The following is an 18,094-nucleotide window of genomic DNA, read 5'->3' as shown; positions in this document are numbered from 1 at the left end:
AATTTCTAGAACTTTGTATTTTCTCTTTAACTCTTATAGTTCCCAGCCGCTGATTTTAAGAAAAGTCTCCATAACATGATGGGGCCACCAACGTAAGTATCTCTTGGGTCATGGACAGTGCCCATGTTAGTAGTACACATAGCAGTTTTAATTCTAACTGAAGAGCTCAATTTCACTTTCATCTTTCGACAAAGCCTTTTCCCCTACCTTCTCTAGTTTGATCCTGCTCTGTCTTATAACTCCTAGGCAGACCCTGAGATCAATCATTTTGAGTAATGGTTTCTTTCTTTCCACCTATATACAGTAAAGGTCAGTGGTAAAGTGGAACCCAGCTGACTGATGGACCTTACTCCACTCTCATTTTGACCCATGTCCTTTTCTTTGCACTATGTGGCTTGTATCCCTTGAGTATTAAGTCAACGATTCCCAAAAAGAGATCCACACAGTTAACACGTTGCCAAATGGAGCATTTCATCCTTTTACCTCTACCTTCTTTACAATGTTCTTCAGTCTTATATGCAAGTATTCCCAGTGAGGATAAAAAAATATTAAAATGCTTCTGGCTATCCCAAACAATACCTCACTATACTCCACATCTTTCCCTCTTGTTGAAGCATTTACAACTTTCTAATTTTTTTGCATTTGTTTCTATGAAAAACTAAGAAGAAAGTGGAATATAAAGTAGAGTGTGTAGAAATGAGCCCTCCAACTAACAATGAAGTAGTGGGACATCTGTACAATAATAATTAAACAAAAAGAATTTTTGAGATTAAAACAAGACTAGAAAGAAATCTCACAAAATATACCATACTTTTCAAACCAAATTCCCAATTTTCACTCCTTTTACATTCTAGTTTTATCTCATGTCTTCTTTTTCCCTAAAGCTATTTCTCCTAAATATTTTTGAAACATCTATGACAAAGTTGATCCTTAAATGAAACACAAATCTCTGCTAATTGTTAATGAGCCATCAAAGATCAAACTTTTAGCAGTAAAAATGTCCTATGGGTAGACAGCAGAGCTATAGGGTCCTTCAAAGCGTTTTGATTTTTTTTTTTTTTTATAATTTATTTTAAAATAATTTCTTCGGATTCACGCCAAAAATCCCTAAACAGACTGGAGTTTCTTATCCTGGTAACTTCAGCATCACAAAGACATTAGTCAAAGTTAAACCAAGCATATTTTTTAGGAAATGTCAGTTACATTAAAAAAAACTATCAGAGAACAGAGTCTAGAATATTTACACAAGCAGTTTATTTCAGTTGTTGATTTTTAGTTATCTGATGACAAGTATCTCTCTCTTAAACAAAAATCCTTTTTATCAAGCTGTTTTGCAATAAAAAATACATTTTTACAAGTAAAAGTAAAACGAATTATTTTGTAGGGCGACGTAAATATATTTATTCTACACATTGAAGCATTGATTTGTACAATATGATAAACTGTACAAAGCCTGAACATCAAAACTGTTTGAAAAAGAGCAATATAATTGCATTATTAGCTTTATTATTACATAGTGCACGTTTTTCTTTTGCGTTTGACATATTTTCAGTAAATGGCAAGTTTTCATTTTACATTAGTCATTATTTATTTTGTAGAACTGACAAATTGATGGAAGGATTACACCCCGGGAAAGGTAAGATTGCCAGTAATTGTAAAACTCCTTGCTGTTTCAGCTATAATCAGAAAATGAAATTGTGCTATATTTTAACGCCATGCCTAATTTTGTTTAACCACTCTTCCCTTTTGGTTCTGAAAAACGCGATTCGGAAACTTACTTCTGTCTCTCTATATCTCAGTAGCGCCTGAACCAGCTGGATGCCACCGCTCAGAAAGTCATTTGAATGGTGCCCGCCTACTCGCCCGCTGGCAGGCTCGCACGCTCACGACGCCCCCTGTCTTGCCACGACGCGTTACGGAAGTTCTTCGTTGCCAAGCTCCCGCCGCTGGAAACTGCACGCTGTGGCGCGCCCGGGCGTCTCCAAGCAACACTGCGCGTGCGTATCCTAGATCATTTCCCAGACAGCATGCAGGCGCTTGACGCGAAAAAGGTTTGTTAGAAAATATTAGCAGTATTGCTCAATTACAGTCCTTCATTTTAAACCAATGACTTTTTGCACTTATGCTATTTTCAATACGAGACTAATATTTGTTGAATAGGTCTGAAACTGTAAATTGTTTTAAATCTTCAATGAGCGTTGGGTCACTTTTTATTCAGCTGAACAAGTTAAATGCTTGTTAAAAGGTACGTAATATAAGGGGGTTGTATTAAATTTGGTAGTTTACCTGCAGAGTCCTAAACAATAGAGGAGCTGGATGTTTTCCATCTTCACAAAGCCATTCCCTAATTACGTAAGAAAATAAAGATGAACATTTTTGTTACAACCGCACCAATAAACAGCAGTAAAATCAAGTAATATTGCTAGTAACATGAACAATTTAAAAGTCACTTGTTGTTGATGATTATAGTTCAGCCCCCAACTACACCCATCTCCTACAACTATCAGCACGTCCTCCTCTTTTCTTATGTCACAGGCGGGCTGTGCGCTATGGAGGAATATTTCGGACAAAATGAAATAAATAAATAAATGCGTAAATAAATAAAAGTACTGTAAAATGTGAGCATAAATAAATAAATGTGTCATGAAATGAGAGCCTTAATAAATAAATATGTCATGAAATGAGAGCATAAATAAATAAATGTGTCACGAAATATGTTTTTCGTTGCTTATTTATTTATTTCATTTTGTCCGTAACATTCCTGCAAACCGTCATGAAATACGGCTTGAAATAAAACTGTCACTTTCACTCGTCAAAGTTGAGAGGGTGGGCTCTAACACGCCCTCTAGTTACTGATTGGTGAATCGATAGCACAAGAATTAATTAGAAAAATGCTTACTACTTCCGATGAAATGGATTCTGCCGAAGATATTACGCATTTCACAGAGAGAATTAAAGATTTATCGGAAGAAATTACAATGTTGGCGGCCCTTTTAGAACTGAGTATTTGACCCTTGTTTTACGAGTAGAAAGTCAGTTGCATATTCACAGCTACTTTTTCAAACAACTGTACAGCTCTGATCAGTGGTAAAGTTGTTCAGTTCAAAATATTAGGTGGAGCTGCTTTGGGCATTCCATGTCAAAGTACCTAAACTAATACAGCCGTATATCAAACTGGCTCATTCGCCTTGTGATCGTCTTCTCCAATACACCATAGAGATCTGTAATCGGTCGTACTTTTAAAACGCATAACAGAAGGTGTTCTATTGACTCAGCTGGAATGTCAAAGGATGGACATCCAGAGCAGGGTACTGCATCACCTGAACTGCAGTGTAGTAGAGTCCGTTCCACCTGTTCTTCGATAATTTCAAAAACAGTTTAATCTATATCGGAGTCTAAAAGGGCCGGCAACATTCCGATAAATCTTCAATTCTCCCTCTGAAATACGTAATATCTTCGGCAGAATCCATTTCATCGGCAGTAGTAAGCATTTTTCTAATTAATTCTTGTGCTATCGATTCACCAATCAGTAACTAGAGGGCGTGTTAGAGCCCACCCTCTCAACTTTGACGAGTGAAAGTGACAGTTTTATTTCAAGCCGTATTTCATGACGGTTTGCAGGAATGTTACGGACAAAATGAAATAAATAAATAAGCAACGAAAAACATATTTCGTGACACATTTATTTATTTATGCTCTCATTTCATGACATATTTATTTATTAAGGCTCTCATTTCATGACACATTTATTTATTTATGCTCACATTTCACAGTACTTTTATTTATTTACGCATTTATTTATTTATTTCATTTTGTCCGAAATATTCCTCCATAGTGCGCTTATCTCCATATGTCCCGCCCTGCCTCAGCTTTGCACGTAGAGACTTCAGTATACACAGTAAAAGTTGTTTTGAGATCAATGTATTGTAGTTGGCTTGGTGTTTCTGTCCTACACTCAGCACAACCATGAACTTGGATTAAGCAGGTTTAAAAAATGGATAGTTGGTTACATTCGGGTTGCTATATGTTTACAAGCTTTCTGAAATTACATTGGGAAGTTAACTCTGCAAAGTACATGTTGGAAAAAGTGCTGTGGGTTGCCTTTCAAATCCAGAGAGTCCTGAGTCTGAGTCCATTCCACTTTCCATTGTGGAGTTTGTAGGTTTTCACTATGTCTGTATGGGTTTTCCTCCAACATAAATTAGTAGCACTAAACTGGCATAACAGAAGTACAGTGGTGTGAAAAACTATTTGGCCCCTTCCTGATTTCTTATTCTTTTGCTTGTTTGTCACACAAAATGTTTCTGATCATCAAACACATTTAACCATTAGTCAAATATAACACAAGTAAACACAAAATGCCTTTTTTAAATGATGGTTTTTTATTATTTAGGGAGAAAAAAAATCCAAACCTACATGGCCCTGTGTGAAAAAGTAATTGCCCCCTGAACCTAATAACTGGTTGGGCCACCCTTAGCAGCAATAACTGCAATCAAGCGTTTGCGATAATTTGCAATGAGTCTTTTACAGAGCTCTGGAGGAATTTTGGCCCACTCATCTTTGCAGAATTGTTGTAGTTCAGCTTTATTTGAGGGTTTTCTAGCATGAACCGCCTTTTTAAGGTCATGCCATAGCATCTCAATTGGATTCAGGTCAGGACTTTGACTAGGCCACTCCAAAGTCTTCATTTTGTTTTTCTTCAGCCATTCAGAGGTGGATTTGCTGGTGTGTTTTGGGTCATTGTCCTGTTGCAGCACCCAAGATCGCTTCAGCTTGAGTTGACGAACAGATAGCCGGACATTCTCCTTCAGGATTTTTTGGTAGACAGTAGAATTCATAGTTCCATCTATCACAGCAAGCCTTCCAGGTCCTGAAGCAGCAAAACAACCCCAGACCATCACACTACCACCACCATATTTTACTGTTGGTATGATGTTCTTTTCTGAAATGCTGTGTTCCTTTTACGCCAGATGTAACGGGACATTTGCCTTCCAAAAAGTTCAACTTTTGTCTCATCAGTCCACAAGGTATTTTCCCAAAAGTCTTGGCCATCATTGAGATGTTTCTTAGCAAAATTGAGATGAGCCCTAATGTTCTTTTTGCTTAACAGTGGTTTGCGTCTTGGAAATCTGCCATGCAGGCCGTTTTTGCCCAGTCTCTTTCTTATGGTGGAGTCGTGAACACTGACCTTAATTGAGGCAAGTGAGGCCTGCAGTTCTTTAGACATTGTCCTGGGGTCTTTTGTGACCTCTCGGATGAGTCGTCTCTGCGCTCTTGGGTTAATTTTGGTCGGCTGGCCACTCCTGGGAAGGTTCACCACTGTTCCATGTTTTTGCCATTTGTGGATAATGGCTCTCACTGTGGTTCGCTGGAGTCCCAAAGCTTTAGAAATGGCTTTATAACCTTTACCAGACTGATAGATCTCAATTACTTCTGTTCTCATTTGTTCCTGAATTTCTTTGGATCTTGGCATGATGTCTAGCTTTTGAGGTGCTTTTGGTCTACTTCTCTGTGTCAGGCAGCTCCAATTTAAGTGATTTCTTGATTGAAACAGGTGTGGCAGTAATCAGGCCTGGGGGTGGCTATGGAAATTGAACTCAGGTGTGATACACCACAGTTAGGTTATTTTTTAACAAGGGGGCAATTACTTTTTCACACAGGGCCATGTAGGTTTGGATTTTTTTTCTCCCTAAATAATAAAAAACCATCATTTAAAAACTGCATTTTGTGTTTACTTGTGTTATATTTGACTAATGGTTAAATGTGTTTGATGATCAGAAACATTTTGTGTGACAAACATGCAAAAGAATAAGAAATCAGGAAGGGGGCAAATAGTTTTTCACACCACTGTATATCTTGTAATTGACTAGCACCCCATCTGCTCAAGGCTGCTGGAATAAGAAGCAGTACCTTGGACCTTGAACAGGATAAGCTGGTTAGATAAATGAATGCATGGACTACAGAAAGGGACAATTTCAAGTAAAGCACAACTGCAACCTTCTACAGTATATACTGTACTGACTGGGTTTATAAGTAGAGCTAATTATAGTGAAGTAGAATATCATTATTCTATCATACACACATACTACTACTACTACACTACTTTGTTAAAACTAGCTCTAATTATAAACATACATACATACATATATACAGTTTATATATATATATATATATATATATATTTAATATATTTATTTCAGGGATATTGAGCTGCTCAGTTAAGTAGCAGTGGGGGTTGTTAATCAGTTTCAATTGTTTTGGTGTTAATGAAATTAACAATAGGTGCACTAAAGGGGGAACAATGAGACGACCCACAAAACAGGAATGGTTTAACAGGTGGAGGCCACTGTCATTTTTCCCTGCTCATCTGTTTTTTCACTAGTTTTGCAGTTGGCTACAGTCAGTGTCACTAGTGGTACTATGAGGTGATACCGGGACCCTACAAAGGTTGCATCGATAGTCCAACTTCTCCCGGATGGCACATCAATACATGCCATTGCCAGAAGGTTTGCTGCGTCTCCCAGCACAGTCTCAAGCGCATGGAGGAGATTCCAGGAGACAAGCAGTTACTCCAAGAGAGCTGGACAGGGCTTTAGAAGGTCCTTAACCCATCAGTAGGACCAGTATCTGCTCCTTTGGGCAATGTGGAACAGGATGAACACTGCCAGAGCCCTACAAAATGACCTCCAGCCGGTCACTGGTGTGAATGTCTCTGACCAAACAATCAGAAACAGACTTCATGAGGGTGGCCTGATAGATAGATAAATAGAATAGACAGACCTACGGTACATCTGTATTTCTATAAGTTTAGCCATGTACAGAAATAATTGGGTGCCAAGATAACCCATCAAAGTTCCGATCACTAAGATAAAATTTACCACATAAAGAGAATAAATTAGTCAGTTCAATCTTACCCATACAGAAAAGAGTTATACACTATTCACATTATGTGTGAAAACCTCTGGCCACTGCAGCAAGATGCTCATGAGTCTGGAGAGTGTTATGAAACTGTAACAAAACATTTTGGAATTCATGATTTTGCATTAGTCTACAAATAAGGAATAAAATAATTAAAGAGGACAGAAACTTTGTCTAAATGTGTGAATATTCACACCTTAGCATTAGAGTATAAGCTGCAGAGCAGCAATGTTAATCACTCTATAGGTTTTTCAAAGTATGTTTTCTGGGTGGAAGTGTCAAAAACTGAACTTGTAGCACACTATAAATATGAATCACACCTGGCAAAAAGGTGAACGTGTCAACTAGTATATAACCTGGTCTCCTCTGTCAAGCATGAATGTGAGTGTCTGTCAATCAGTCATTATCCAACCTGCTATATCCTAACACAGGGTCATGGGGGGGTCTACTGGACCCAATCCCAGGCAACACAGGGCACAAAGCAGGAACAAATCCCAGGTAGGGTGCCAGCCCACCGCAGGGTACACACACACAAACACCAAGCACACACTAGGGACAATTTAGGATTGCCAATGCACCTAACCTGCATGTCTTTGGAAACCCACACAGACACGGGGAGAATATGTAAACTCCACGCATGGAGGACCCGGGAAGCAAACCCAGATCTCCTTACTGTGAGGCAGCAGCGCTACCAGTGCACCACCGTGCTACTCTGAATGTGAGTGTGTTATCGTTTATTACTCCATTTCTGTCTGTGGATATGAAGAACTTACAATCACTGATAGAAGTATGAATTCAGAGTGATATCAAAATGTTAACAATGCCTTCTGTGTCAGAGTTTTACCTGAGACAAAAAAGATCTTTACAGCTTGACAATCATCCTAATCATTCTAGCAAATTGAACAAAGAATAGATGAAAAGGGCAGAAATGTCATGTTTTGGAAAGGTCGAATCAGTGGCTAGATCTCAGTCCAATAGAATGTGGTAAAACCTAAGGCAGGTTATTCATTCTGATAAATTTGGAGATGTCAAGGCAATTTTATTTGAAAGAATAGCAATATTCCTCACCACAGATGTGATAGGTTGGTTGGCAAGTAAAACATATGTTGTTCTGTTTACGTAGCTTGTAAAGAATGCTTCTCTGCTTATTGATTCGACATTTTGATTTGTCCACAAGAATCATTAGGATGACGTTGGAGATCAAGAAGAGGAAGAGAGCGAGGGCAGAGCCAAGGATCAAATGGTGGAAGTTGAAAAGGGAAGACTGCAAGGTTGAGTTTAGGGAGGAGGTGAGACAGGCACTGGGTGGCAGTGAAGAGTTACCAGACAGCTGGGAAACTATAGCAGATGTAGTAAGGGTGACAGCAAGAAGGGTGCTTGGCGTGACATCTGGAAAGAGGAAGGAGGAAAAGGAAACCTGGTGGTGGAATGAGGAAATACAGGAGAGTATACAGAGGAAGAGGATGGCAAAGAAGAAGTGGGATAGTCAGAGAGATGCAGAAAGTAGACAAGAGTACAAGGAGATAAGGCGCAAGGTGAAGAGAGTGGTGGCGAAGGCTAAAGAAAAGGAGTATGATGAGGAGTTGTATGAGAGGCTGGACACTAAGGAGGGAGAAAAGGACCTGGCTAGACAGAGGGACCCAGCTGGGAAAGATGTGTAGCAGGTTAGGGTAGTAAAGGATAAAGATGGAAACGTACTCACAAGCGAGGAGAGTGTGTTGAGCAGATGGAAAGAGTACTTTGAGAGGTTGATGAATGACGAGAACAAGAGAGAGAAGATGTTGGATGATGTGGACATAGTGAATCAGGAAATGCAATGGATTAGCAAGGAGGAAGTAAGGACAGCTATGAAGAGGATGAAGAATGGAAAGGCCGTTGGTCCAGATGACATACCTGTGGAAGCATTGAGGTGTTTAGGAGAGATGGCAGTGGAGTTTTTAACAAGTGTTTTTTAATGGAATCTTGGAAAGTGAGAGGATGCCTGAAGAGTGGAGAAGAAGTGTACTGGTGCCGATATTTAAGAATAAGGGGGATGTGCAGGACTACAGTAACTACAGGGGAATATAATTGATGAACCACAGCATCAAGTTATGGGAAAGAGTAGTGGAAGCTCGGTTAAGAAGTGAGGCGATGATTAGTAAGCAGCAGTATGGTTTCATGCCAAGAAAGAGCACCACAGATGTGATGTTTGCTCTGACAGTGTTGATGGAGAAGTATAGAAAAGGCCAGGAGTTGCATTGCGTCTTTGTGGACCTGGAGAAAGCATATGACAGGGGACCTCAAGAGGAGTTGTGGTATTGTATGAGGAAGTCGGGAGTGGCAGAGAGGTACGTAAGAGTTGTGCAGGATATGTACGAGGGAAGCATGACAGTGGTGAGGTCTGCAGTAGGAGCGATGGATGCATTCAACGTGGAGGTGGGATTACATCAGGGATCAACTCTGAGCCCTTTCTTATTTGCAATGGTGATGGACAGGTTGACAGACAAGATTAGACAGGAGTCCCTGTGGACTATGATGTTTGCTGATGACATTGTAATCTGTAGCGATAGTAGGAAGCAGGTTGAGGAGACCCTGGATGCAGGAAGTAGAGTTGGCGAAGATGGACAAGTTTAAATACTCGGGATTAACAGTACAGAGTAATGGGGATTGTGGAAGAGAGGTGAAAAAGAGAGTGCAGGCAGGGTGGAATGGGTGGAGAAGAGTGTCAGGAGTAATTTGTGACAGACTGAAGCAAGAGTGAAAGGGAAGGTCTACAGGACGGTAGTGAGACCAGCTATGTTATATCGGTTGGAGACAACAACAACATTTATTTATATAGCACATTTTCATACAAAAAAATGTAGCTCAAAGTGCTTTACAAAACGAAGAATAGAAAAATAAAAGACACAGTAACGGTGGCACTGACCAGAAAGCAGGAGACAGAGCTGGAGGTGACAGAGTTTAAGATGCTAAGATTTGCACTGGGTGTGACGAGGATGGATAGGATTAGAAATGAGTACATTAGAGGGTCAGCTCAAGCTGGACAGTTGGGAGACAAAGTCAGAGAGGCGAGATTGTGTTGGTTTGGACATGTGCAGAGGAGAGATGCTGGGTATACTGGGAGAAGGATGCTAAGGATAGAGCTGCTGGGGAACAGGAAAAGAGGAAGACCTAAACAAAGGTTTATGGATGTGGTGAGAGAGGACATGAAGGTGGAGGGGACAGAAAGATATGGAAGAAGATGATCCGCTGTGGCAACCCCTAACGGGAGCAGCCGAAAGAAGAAGAATCATTGTGCTTAAGATAGGCATAATTCATTTAATTAATGGTACAACATATTTTTGTTGCCATTTACATTTTTTTAGATTTGCTAATATAGGTAAAATTAAGGGTTCACATACTTTACATTACTTCTTCCTGACAGGGTAATGGATGGTGTATTTATTTCAAGCCCAGAGCACATTCTCTCCTGCTCCTTTAGATTTCATCATACATATTAAAGTTAACTGGTTTAGTGTGAGTGAGCTGGGTTTGTATGCACCCACAGTCCCATCCACTACTTGTTCCTGTCTTTCTCTCAGGACCTCCAGGAAAGACACAGACTCTACTGGACTGTAAGTTTGCAGTACTGTGCATAAGTCTCAAGTGACACAGCAAAATAATTCTTGAAGCTACCCACTGTATTTTGGTATTGCTTATTCACTTTTTAAAAATTATGGAACTTTAGAATACTAAACACAAATGCATATTGCTAGATTAAAAACTAATTAAAATATCTTTTCCATTACAAAATCTTACTGATACCTTGTTAAATGTTTAGAAATACACAGACATGGTTCCCTCCAGGTGAGGTTTGGAAATGGATAAACTAACACATTTTAAAAACACCTTATCTTGCTTTTGTATAAAAAGGCAACAGTCAGCAAGCAATGCTACACTAAACTGGATTTTCGAGATGTGGTATGTGAGCTGTCATAAATAAAGTCTGAATAAACTTTGAAAGCTGAAGACAGAAAACGCAGTGGATGATGCAGAAAGCTGTCTGCCTGTGATGAACAGTGTTTAAGGGTCACTTCTTAAGGAGACAGAAGGAAATCCAGCAAAGTGATTGTTCAGCATCTGACAGAATCACCTGGCGCCAAAGTACATGCTACAACTGCACAAAAAATATGTATATGTATACATTGTTTTCCTCAGAATCCTTTTCTCTCCTCAAATCTTCTGTCTCTTTTTCCTTATATTTTGTGTAGTGCTGAATCCAGTTGCTATGCAGCTTGATGGACTTCTCAAGACTCTCAAATGAATTACAAAGCATTGTCTAGAAATTAGATATTTGCATAAAATTGATTGTTCCATTTTTTCAGATAACCTGGGCAGAAAAGAAGCTCTTGAAAACCAAGATGAGGAGCATTGCATAGTGTTTTGCTTTTACAAGGGCTCTGCCTTCTTTAACTCTTTCATCGGTCAGCTGCATAGCTGTTACCTTCTTGAATGGAGACGTGTCTGTCTGGGGTGAATCATTAAACTAGTAAGCTGTATCATATAGCTCATCTGCTTTTCCTCCACTTTAAGAATTGTACCCATAGCCTTTGTAAAATAAAACAACCCACTGTGTAATGACTATACAAAAAAAAAAACAAAACAATTAGATGGCTCCTATCACTCGAGATGTGCTACTGACAATGTAGTTGCACATTGAGGTTGTGGGCGTTGTGATCATGACAATGTGACCTTAATATAATTTGTATTCAAACACTTCCTTATATTTTAAACCTATTGTTTTATGTTGAAAAATTGAAGGCATCAGCACACCTTTTCTCATTTTTTTCTTAAGTTTTTTTTATTGTAACTCTCCGATTATACAAGAATGTGTATACAATTTTCAGAATCAATACAATAGTTTTATTACAGAAATTGGTAAAACCTGAAAAAAAGTAATATTGAAAGACTCCAAATCTTTAAGTAGTTTCTGTGTTGTCATAATTAATTTCCCCCAGGCATATTGAATAGTATAGTTTACTTATGATAAAAATGATAACTCTGAAGCAAGTTATATTTCAAACAATATAGAATGTGCTGACGGGGTTGGCAGGACCCACACACACACAACAAAACTAGTGGACAACTCAGCTGTAATTAAAAGGCACATAAGTAGAGCAAAAAGGCTTTTAAATTTCAGTTATAAGTAAAATTTTGGATGCCCTTGGCACTGAAGTTTGGCTGTTCTATTTGATTTAACCCTGATGTTGTAGTAAATAGTACTAATCTAAACATGATAAAAATGGGTCAATGATGACAGCAGCTAATTACTAAGCAGGATTTGCTGGTGTGATGCAACCAAAACTCTGTTTCTGACTCTTCTAGACTAGACAGTTTTCTTCGTTGCAGACTACAGAAATAAATACATAGAAAATGAAGATGCACAATACAAGATGAGGTTTAAACATTGAAATGTGCCACTAACTTGACATGTGCTATGGAGAAACTCAAGGGGGTTGGCTATATAAGCTAAATCTTTACTTATTTTATATATATATATATATATATATATATATATATATATATATATATATATATACACATATATATATACATATACATATATATATATAATATATTATATATATATTATATATATATATATTATATATATATATAATATATTATATATATATATGTGTATATATATATATGTATGTATATATGTATATACACGCACACATTAATTTTATTTTTTTGACATCCTATCTGCATGTCTGATTAATAAGCCATAAGTGGGGAATAACCAACAAGACTGATTCCTGAATGGGTGAAGAAATGGAAGCTTGAAGAAATCAAAACTGTTTTAGAGTCTCATCTTTGAGGGGTATGCATGTACCTGTTATTTAAAAACTATAAGATGTAATGTTTTATTTGTAGGTAACATCTTAAATAGTACAATACATTGAATATTTAAAACTATATATATAGCAATTAGGCAAAAAATGTGCATATAATTCCATAACTGCAGTATACTAATAAGAAACCATGAAGGAAAGTTCAGAACTTCTATGAAGAAATAAAAGATAGTGCAATTATTGACTTTTAGAACTGATAAGTACAAAGTCTGTCTTACCAGAGGTGAAATGTTATACAGACAAAGTAATTCACGGATTAAAACTATGCTTCCAACAGCTTCAGCAAATAAATGTTTTATATTCTCTTAAATATATAAATAGTTTTATCTGCTTACTGTTTAATAAAATAATTGAATAATGAAAAAAATATACAAAACTCAAGCAGGTCAGTGTAACTAAAAAAAAAATGCAAATGTGCCAATCCATTCTTACCTGATGGAATGCAACAAGAGATTTTATAGACCTTAGCGAATTGGCACTATCTGGGAACTGCACTAATCTGTCAGATTGTAAACCTGGCACTGAGGATGTCTACAAAGAAAATCAATTATATTCAATATACATTTTAGGCAAAACTGGTTTTAATCAAATATGCTTCAGACTGTATTAGTGCAAGGGGAAACATGCAGCATTGAGACTTCACTTAAAAAATGATCACTAGCCAAGGCTAAGGCTTCCCACATACTTTGAATCTTTATAAATAGAAGTCAGCTATCATTGTGCTGACAACTGCTTACACCACAAAACACTGTACAACTGTAATGTATCTCATATAATGTACATTAGTGTTCGGTTCCCAATGAGATGAACTGGCGTTTTTTTTTTTTTTAAAAAAACATTATCAAAAACATGTGCAGGACATTCAGCAATGCACTGCTTTGAAATAGTCATCTTTCTGTTGATATTCCATATTGAAATGCCAAAATTTAAGACTTAGGGAAAGAACAAAATCATTCATTGGTTACAGAGCATTTCCTAAAATACATTGCTCCACACATCACAGTTAGTGCCCGCAGCACTTAATTCACATTAATAATGTAATCATTAAGGATGGTTCCCGCTGCTAATCAATCAGAGCTGCTACTGCATTTATAGAGAGCTTCCTCTTACAAACTGCATGGTGTCTCTTCACACCGGTTTAATTAGCACATGAGTAATCATTACATATCACTTAATTGCCTTTGGTTGTAGGAGCCTCAGTTAGTTGCAGATGAGACAACCATCTATTAATACTATCTCGTTTCAAAGTAGTATGACTGATTAGTCAGTCTCTGTAAACTGTTTTACAGATTTACAGACATTGGGATGAACACCAGATTTGTGCCCACCCCCCATCCCAACCCATTTAATAATGTTTGACAGAGGGATTTCTGCATACTTCATTATAATATTTCACAATATTACATGAAGTAAATGTACCCCTTAAGATAATTAATAAATATGCTCTAACTGCAGGGTATATGGAAACCAACTGTACATTGGTTTGTCTTTTGGGCATTGCTTGGCATCATCATTACTATAAGGAAACCAGCAAGAAATCTTGACAGTGGTGATGGCATGTCATTAAGCAGAATAAAGATGGGGTGGTCAAATATCCATTACAACAGTAGAACAGTGCAAGACATCTTTAGTGTACAGCCTTTAAAAAATGCAGGTGGCTTATGGGAAAAAAAAAAGTCGTCATTAAAATGTAATGTTTTAATTATTGCACATATTATAAACAATATACAAGTATAATGCATGTACATTTTCAAATTACTTATGGCTTATTATTGTTAAATATTCATCTTTAATATAGCATTTCATTCAGCTTCCTATTTTTCCTTTTACTTGCTTTTCCAGAATTTTTTATGCAAAGAGTAGAAAAAAGTGCTAATAAGTAAAGGTCAACAATGCTTTCTTTTTAAGCAGCAAAAATCCAAGTATTTGAATTTGAACATTCAACAGATGTTACTGCAAGACTACATTTATGCATAAGCCTGTGAAGGAAGGAGAAAATGTGAAGCAAAAAGTATTGGTTTGGAAGGAAGTATTTATAGAATACATAAAAATATCCAAATGAAGCCAGTACAAGGTCATGTTAACTAAATGGGATCTTTAATAAAATAAGCTCGGAGTTTAGCTTCAATCATCTTGAACCCAAATGATCCAAAGCTGTTTCAAGAGACCTGCTTTACTAACCACATACAAGAAGGAGCCATAAAACTGCCTCCTATTAAGCCTATAAAATCACTATTTATTAGAAAAATACATAGCTGCACAAGATATCGATATACTGAAGTAAGTTATAACAGAAACAAGTACATTTTTGAGGGAAAACACACTTTTTTTCCCTGTTTAGATGACATTAGCGCGTTTTATTGGAATCTCAATGGAATTGGACTGGTGACCTTGAAGTAGTGTCTCAAAGTCTGGATGTATAGTGAACTACTCTAAATAAACACTGAATGGGTACGTCTGCTGTGTGTTATGTCTTTGGAGAGTCTTGCCCACCAACATCTTTGGATGTCTGGCTTCTTTGCATCCCATAAATAACTTCCTAAATGAACTGTTTCAAAAGTACAATTAAAACAACTGAATTCTAACCTCACTGCATAATCATTCCTTATTGCTCTTTTGGCGAGTCCCTTTTGGGTGGGGTGGGGGGCTGGACTAGTGGGGTGGATTGAACTGGAGGCACCAAGAAAAAAAAGAAAAAGAAAGACACTGGACTGTTTTGACTATTGCTAAATAATTCAAAGAACCATGCTTAGATTGCCAAGAGGAGGTGAAAAATCCCATTCTTGCCAGTGTTACAAAATACACATTCTGGTTCAGCCTGTTTTGATAATCAGGCTCCATTAATATAGTGTCTTTGTTCAGCTAGACACATCATTAGAGCAGTTGGTTCATAGTCCAGTATATAACTGAAATTGCACTTAATTTTCTTTAAAGTTCTTTTTGCAATTTGAAAGCATAGGCCTTTGGTGTCAGAAAGCTGAATGGGAGACAGTGAATAATCATGTTAAATAAAATAATGGAATATGCTTGGTCAGATGTTTGTTGTTGGCATCAAAATCATATACCTTCTTCATTAATAAAAGATTTGCTTTGAGCTGGTAGGTCATCTGGAATTCAGGCGTGGAGCAACCTGAAAGAAAAAGTGTGACAAAACGATAAATATATTGCCGATTGCACTTGGTTTTTATAGTAGTATGGAAATCGGGGGATATTAAAATTTTCAAACATGTATGTGTATATACTATACAGTATATATAAAACCATTTATCATTCTAAAGCTTTAAGATTAAATTAATACATAAATAATGTGTGTGACATTCATTAAAAAGTTAAGAGTAATAAGTTTAAAAATCCATACAAACTTCTCACAAATAAGAGTCAGTTTTCTTTTTAAAAACTCTAATATCTGAGTATTTTCAAAACATGGATCCCATGATCTGCTCTATAGAGTACTAATTATTTATTTACTTACACATTCATAAACTGGGAACAAAAAACTGAAAAACACTGAATTTGTGGGACATGTAAAAACATCTGACTGTTATGGTGCTGTATAATTTTGCACTTTTTCAAAATAAGTATTCACATATACTACCTTAATCCAGTACTACCAGAGGCACACCATTGTGTGTGTATTGTAAATGCACTTAATTCACTGGCATATATTGCTGTTGTACATACAGCTTTCTTTTTTCCCCCGCTTTAATGCTCTGAAAAATGATAGCAGGCCAATTCACAGAAAATCTTCCTGCCTATAATGTACTTTCTGAGTAAATTTGGCACTAAAAGCTCAGCTCATATTGACTGTTATTGTTATGATCAACTTGACACTACAGGAAGCTAAAACGTTGCGTTTTTAATATGTATACTTTGAAATCCTAAGCTGAAGCCAGAAAGGAAAAACTACCTGAAAGAGTGAGGTAGTTTTCAATTTGGTTTCTTGTAAGATAAATAAAAACTCTTTTAAACAAACCTCCTACAGACCAGTTACTGTGTATGGGCTGCCTGTATGGATTAAACTATCATAGCTTAGGTCCAGAAATTCTCTTGGTGTAAATGATATAGTTGCTCAAGAATATGGAACCTAACTGATTTTACTTAATATTTCTACTAAACTGATTACTATATTACTGGGCGGTCTCATGGTCTGGAATCCCTGCAGATTTTATTTTTTTCTCCGGCGGTCTGGAGTTTTTTTTTTTCTGTCCACCCTGGCCATTGGACCTTACTCTTATTCTATGTTAATTAATGTTGACTTATTTTATGTTCTTACTGTGTCTTTTATTTTTCTATTCTTCATTATGTAAAGCACTTTGAGCTACATTTTTTGTATGAAAATGTGCTATATAAATAAATGTTGTTGTTAATTAATACATTTTTTGTGACTGAATAGTTTAAATAAGCATACCACTTTATTATATGATTTCAAGAGCATTCTTTAATGCCTACATATTTTTTAAATAAGTACAGAAAAATTATATTGCAATAGTGAGTGCTGCTCATAGGATAATGTGACTATTTTTGTAGAACTTGCTAACCTGGCCCTTACATGAAATATTTATGGCAATTGTTCTTATACTGCTGGATCTTTGATACAGTTTTGATACTGTGCCCCAATATGTGTTCATTCAATACCTGAGACTGATTTAGTCCTTATGAATAAATCTTGTGGAAGAATAATTTTAGGGTAACATAGCTTTCATCATTAATAAATAGCATAAAGAGTTAATATATGTCAGAACCTTTGCAGACATATCAGGAAACCAGATAAAGGTCAAGTGAACAACAAAATGTACTGAAAGATGACGAGAGATGGCTAAGAAATCAGCAGATGTCCTATAAACCAGAATGGACAGTTGTTATATGCACTGAAATTTCGAAGGTGGTGGCTCAACTCAAAGGTATAAGAACCACCAGAATATAGTAGACTTTTACTTTATACAAGTCACTTGGGTGTAAATTCAATAGTTTATAAAATGAACCTCTATTCTTTGATTCTCTGATCATTATGTAACAGACTGCTTTTGAAGAATGCTCCCTCCAAGGCATTTTGCTAAAGAGTAATTAAAAGATACAATGAACAGCTTTTCTCCTGCCTGATTACTGATTTGTCCTGTTAGAGGATGTTTCTTTCTTTAATAAGATGTTAAATTTCTGCTACAATCTTTGGTATGGTTTCAGCCCCATCTCTTAGGCAGCCAAAAACCCTCACCCATCCATGTTACACAAGGTGTTTCACAGGGTTCTGTACCTGGCCCACCTTAAATAAGTTTTGCCACTTGGTGAGATTATCACATATT

The 18,094-nt window shown here is 36.9% G+C and overlaps 2 protein-coding genes across 7 annotated transcripts in view; both read right to left on the bottom strand.

Annotated features, from left to right (window-relative positions):
• The window catches only part of LOC120531591, a 36,622-nt gene extending 34,733 nt beyond the window's left edge, over positions 1 to 1,889 (bottom strand). The window contains exon 1 of the mRNA XM_039757137.1: positions 1,779 to 1,889. The gene's annotated coding sequence lies outside the window, so the exon portion shown is untranslated. The remainder of the gene's footprint in view (positions 1 to 1,778) is intronic.
• An 11,720-nt stretch (positions 1,890 to 13,609) lies between these two features.
• The window catches only part of LOC120531589 (unconventional myosin-Ic-like), a 169,872-nt gene continuing 165,387 nt past the window's right edge, over positions 13,610 to 18,094 (bottom strand). For all 6 annotated transcript variants that reach the window (XM_039757128.1, XM_039757134.1, XM_039757132.1 and 3 more), the window contains one exon: positions 13,610 to 15,924. In XM_039757128.1, the coding sequence (XP_039613062.1) occupies positions 15,898 to 15,924 (27 nt within the window). In that variant the 3' untranslated portion in view covers positions 13,610 to 15,897. The remainder of the gene's footprint in view (positions 15,925 to 18,094) is intronic.

The sequence above is a fragment of the Polypterus senegalus genome, chromosome 6 (assembly GCF_016835505.1).
Source record: "Polypterus senegalus isolate Bchr_013 chromosome 6, ASM1683550v1, whole genome shotgun sequence".
NCBI classification, from domain to species: domain Eukaryota; kingdom Metazoa; phylum Chordata; class Cladistia; order Polypteriformes; family Polypteridae; genus Polypterus; species Polypterus senegalus.
Note: the sequence above shows the minus strand (reverse complement) of the source record. Positions and strands in the feature narration are given on the sequence as shown.